At 60.4% G+C, this 4,975-nt stretch overlaps 1 protein-coding gene across 1 annotated transcript in view; it reads right to left on the minus strand.

Moving 5' to 3' along the window:
* The window catches only part of ATP1A3 (ATPase Na+/K+ transporting subunit alpha 3), a 14,242-nt gene that overhangs the window by 5,518 nt on the left and 3,749 nt on the right, over positions 1–4,975 (minus strand). Inside the window, exons 8-13 of the mRNA XM_019541697.1 lie at positions 4,724–4,922; positions 4,390–4,499; positions 4,104–4,238; positions 1,860–2,052; positions 1,377–1,552; positions 1,067–1,203 (exon numbers count right to left, since the gene is read on the minus strand). Coding sequence (XP_019397242.1) covers positions 1,067–1,203; positions 1,377–1,552; positions 1,860–2,052; positions 4,104–4,238; positions 4,390–4,499; positions 4,724–4,922 — 950 coding nt within the window. The remainder of the gene's footprint in view (positions 1–1,066; positions 1,204–1,376; positions 1,553–1,859; positions 2,053–4,103; positions 4,239–4,389; positions 4,500–4,723; positions 4,923–4,975) is intronic.

Raw genomic sequence — 4,975 nt, forward strand, 5'->3', positions numbered from 1 at the left:
CTTCCTAATATCCAACCTAAACCTATCCTCCCTCAGCTTGTGGCCATTGCTCCTGGTGACTCCAAGGGGGGCCCTGGAGAACAGACTGTCCCCGAGTCCCTGCTGCTGGCCCCTGATAAGGTTGTAGGCAGCCACAAGATCCCCCTCAGTCTCCTCTTGCGGAGACTGAAGAGATTCAGGTCCCTCAGCCTCTCCTCCTAGGCCTGGGCACGGAGGCCCCCAACCATATGAGAGGCCTCCTCTGGACCCTCTCCAGGTTCCCCACGTCCCTCCTGAAGTGCGGCGCCCAGAACTGGACATAGGGCTCCAGCAACGGCCTGACCAGCGCCGCATAGAGGGGGAGCAAGACCTCTCTGGACCTGTTAGTGATGCCCCTGTTAGGCAGAGCCAACCACACCCTGTCCTGCATCATTGCTTCGTCGCATTGGCGACTCATATTCATATTCACTCCAAGATCCCTCTCTGCCCCCGAGAGGGGCATCCCCTAACCTATAACCATAATGCTGGTCCCCTCTCCCCAGGTGCAGCACCCTGCACTTGTCCTTGTTGAACCGCATCCTGTTCAGATCCGCCCACGTCTCCAACCTCTGCAGGCCGGCCTGGATGCGGTGCCTGCCTGCCAGTGGATTCACTTTACCCCACAGCTTGGTGTCATCAGCGAACTTGAACAGGGTGCTCTCCACACCCTCGTCCCGGTCACTAATGAAGATGTTGAACAGCACCGACCCAAGGACCGAGCCCTGGGGGACTCTGCTGCCCACACCCTCCCAGGTCGACATGGACCCGTCCACCACCATCCCCTGGGTGTGCCCCTGGAGCCAGTTTGCCACCCATGTGACCATGCAGTCAACAGTGCCACAGCCCCTCAGTTTGCCCACCAGAACTGGGCAAACTGTGTTGAAGCCTTCTGGAAGTCACAGAATCATAGCTGCCATCCCTCTGTGCCAGGTGGATCCAGAGCCAGCTGCATCCCAGGCCTGTGAAACCAGCCCCAACGCCCACCCCAGAGCCAGCTGCACCTCATGGCTTTGTGACACCCAGCCCCCAGACCCTCCCCCTGCCTCACCTGGGGTTGACCTGGCTGACAGGGATGTTGAGGCGGGCAGCAATGTCCTCCACTGTCTCATTGCCCTCAGAGATGATGCCCACTCCCTTAGCTATGGCCTTGGCTGTGATGGGGTGGTCGCCTGTCACCATGATCACCTGTGAGGGGCAGGGTTCAAGCATGAGGGAGTAAGGACTGCCCCACCCCCCTCCAACATATGTACACCATCCCCCACCCCAGATCTAGCCACATCCCAGGTCTGTAATGCCTACCCCAGAGCCAGCAGCACCCCAGTCTTCTCCCCTCCCCCCAGCCTAGCAGGGCACACCACCTTGATGCCAGCGCTGCGGCACTTGCCCACAGCATCGGGCACAGCGGCACGGGGGGGATCGATCATCGACATGAGCCCCACGAAGCAGAGGTTTTCAGTAGTGAAGTTGACATCATCACAGTCGAAGGCAAAGCCCTTGGGATATTGGTCCTCAGGCAGGTAATAGTGGCAGAAGCCTGGGGGGAGGGTCCCGGGGGGTTAGACCCACCTGTGCCCCACATTTTCAGGCCTCCCAAGCACCAGACACCCCTCCGGGGTCCCCTAGACACCCCATGTTCCCTCCCTCCCCACATTTCCAGACTGCTCCAGGGTCCCCGCCATTTTGGGTCTCCCAGACCCATTCTGGATGTCCCAGACACCCCTCACTCCCCTGCCCCCCAGACCCCTCCAAAGTCCCCTAGACATCCCTCACCCCCATCCCTGAACCTTGCAGAGCCCTCCAGGGTCCCCCAGTGCCCTGAACTCCCCCACGCCAGGCTGTACCAAGGACGCGCTCGCCCAGGCCCCCCAGCTCCAGGTAGGCATTCTGGAAGGCCTCCTTCATCTCCTCGTCCAGCGGCTGTTCCTTGCCATTGAACACGATGGTGGAGCAGCGGTCCAGGATGCGCTCAGGGGCCCCCTTCATCACCAGCAGGTACCGATTGTCATTGGGGTCCTCAGTCTCGTGGATGGAGAGCTGGGGAAGCCAGAGGCAGAAGTCAGGGGCCCCCTAAAGCACTCCAAAAATGCTCCCACCCAAGCCCCTGCAGAGGTACAGGCCCCAATTTAGGGGATGCCCCCCAGAGCAGGCTGGGAATCTCCCAAGCCCCCTGGGATGGTCGGATGCACAGCCCCCAGGATCCCCCTGCTTGAAAGCAGAGCTTGGGGAACAGCTGGGGCTTTTAAATTCACCCCTTGCACTCAAAGGGGATAGTGGGGGAGATGGGGGCGGGGCCTGGGGAAAGGAGGCAGGGCTTAGGGTCCCTCTATGTGGTACAGGTTGGGGGAGTGGATGGGGTATGGGGGGGTGGGCTTAGTGGGACTTGGTGGTGAAGAATGGGGTCTAGGGGTGGGGTTTCAGATGCTGGGAGCTGGGCTTCCACAAGTGGGTGCAGCTTAGGGTTCTTAATAGCTGGGGTGATGAAGGGGATCGAGGGGTAAGGTTTTGGAGTACTAGGGGGGTGAGGCCAGGATAACAGGGGCAGGGCTTAGGGTTCCTAATAGCTCAGGGGTGGGCAAAATATGGCCTGCAAGTCAGATCTGGCCCACAAGGCCATTCTATCTGGCACATGGAAAGCCTACAAAATTTAGAAAATATTTATCTGTTCCTGTCAAAGACTACAGGAGCCAGGGGCAGAAGGACCCAGGAGGAGCTGGCTGCAGGACACAGGAGCCCAGCCCTGCCCATTCCACCCCAGCCATTTTCCTGCTTCCTGCCCCCACCCTGCTCCACCACCAGGTGGTGACTCCCAGCTGCATGGCTGGACCCAGAAGCATGGGGCCTCGCCCATATGGGGGGCAGAGAGGGGTTTCTGTACAGGCAGGGGCAGAGAGTGTGACTGAGTGCATGCTTGTGTGTGCAGGCAGGGGCAACATGCATGTGTGTGTGCGTGCCTGTGTGCATGCACAGGCAGGGGCAGCATGTGTGAGCATGTGTTTGTGCGTGCATGTGGGCAAGGGCATCATTTGTGTGTGTGCGTGTGCACATGTGGGCGGGGCAGTGTGTGCGTGGGTAGGGGCAGCATGTGTGTGTGTGTGTGTGTGTGTGTGTGCGCGCATGCATGTCCAGACAGGGGCAGTGTGTGTGTAAGTGACAGCATGTCCAGACAGCATGCATGTGTGTCAGCAGGGGCAGCACATGTGAGCACCAGCATGTGTGTTGGCAGGGGCAGCATGTGTCTGTTTGTAGTGCAAGTCCTACAAGCACACCCCACCATACACATACACCCATACCCCCGCCTTGCACTGCCAGACATGAACACACCCACACCCCCTCCCACACCCCAGCCACCCAACCTCCCACAAACCCCATACCCACCCACACCCCACATATCCACACGCACCCACATGCTCCCTCAACGTAACACCTACAGCCCCCCACAATAAACAAGTGTAAGACTTAATTTTAAGCTATTGTGCAATCACATCTATGTGCACTACAGAGACCCATGTAAACCAGGCCAAAAGTAGTTTTTGAAATCAAATTAATGAATGTTTTCAATGTGTGCTTTTTAGAATATAATTTAGTATTTTTCTGGTTCTGAGATGGCAAAACCCCTTACTGAACAGAGTACTTCTGGTAGCAAAGGTGAGGGGGTACGAGGTGGGACATTCAGTCCCAAGATGGTGACCAGGGGCAGGACATGTCCAGGGGCAGGGCTACCCATGTGGCCCTCCATAGCTTGCCAGGTTTCAGTAAGTGGCCCTCTGCCTGAAATAATTGCCTGACCCCACTGTACCTGGTACTTGATGATGAAGGGCATCTAGGAGTGGGGTTTGGGGTCACTGGGTGGGGGCCTGGAGGAGGGGGCGGGGCTTAAGGTCCTGAAGGTGGTACTTGGTGATGATGAAGGTGATCTAGGGGTGAGGCTTAGTATCCGTCTGCCTGGTACTTGGTGATGATGAAGAACCTAGGGGTGGGGTTTTGTGGCCCCTGCATACAGGGGGTGGGGCTTATGGTCCTAAAGCTGATACTTGGTGCTGATGAAGAGGGTGTGGGGGGGCAGGGCGGGGCATGCCCCCCCTTACCTGGTACTTGTTGGTGGAGTTGAAGGGGATCTCGGCCACCTTCTTGTTCCGCTCCCGCATGAGTTTCACGGAGCCAGACGACAGCTCAATGCACTTGAGCAGTGCCGACTCCGACGCATCTCCGGCCACGTCCCGCTGCGGGGGGCGAGGGTCAGAGCAGGGGCTGGCACCCCCAAGGCCCCCCCCAACTCTGCCCCCAGGACACCCTCCCGAAGCCCCCCATCCCTCCTGCACTCCCAGCCCACCTCTGGTCCCCAGCCCACTCCCCATGGTCCCCAGCCCCCACCTTGAGGATGGGCACGTTGTCCTGCCCCCCCTTGAAGACGGCGCGGTTGCAGAGTCCCGCGATGTGCGACAGAGCCACCCACGTGGCCGAGCTCTTGTCGAAGGCCGTGCCTGGGAGGGGCGAATGGCGGGGTCAGGGAGCCCCCAAAGCCCCTAGCCCCGCCCCCAGGGCCCCTCCCAGCTTCTGCGTCCCCCGGGAAGCCCCCTCCTGCCTGCCTCCGCCCCGACGCTCCCAAGCCCCGCCCCCGAGTGCCAGCCTCCGCCCCCAAGTCCATACCCCTCTCCCTTCCGCAGGCCCCGCCCCCAGAGTCGCCCGCCGCCCGCGCCCGGCTGACCGGACTGGTCCTCGGTGGTGTCGGCCTCGTGGATCTGGTTGTCGAACCACATGTGGGCCACGGTCATGCGGTTCTGCGTGAGGGTGCCGGTCTTGTCGGAGCAGATGGTGGAGGTGGAGCCGAGCGTCTCCACCGCCTCCAGGTTCTTCACCAGGCAGTTCTTGCGCGCCATGCGCTTGGCCGTCAGCGTCAGGCACACCTGGGGGCGGCCGGCGTCACGGGTGCCCGGCCCCTGCCGCCCGTAGTCGCTAG

The sequence above is a fragment of the Crocodylus porosus genome, unplaced genomic scaffold, assembly GCF_001723895.1.
Source record: "Crocodylus porosus isolate Cpor-Errol unplaced genomic scaffold, CroPor_comp1, whole genome shotgun sequence".
Lineage (NCBI taxonomy): Eukaryota > Metazoa > Chordata > Crocodylia > Crocodylidae > Crocodylus > Crocodylus porosus.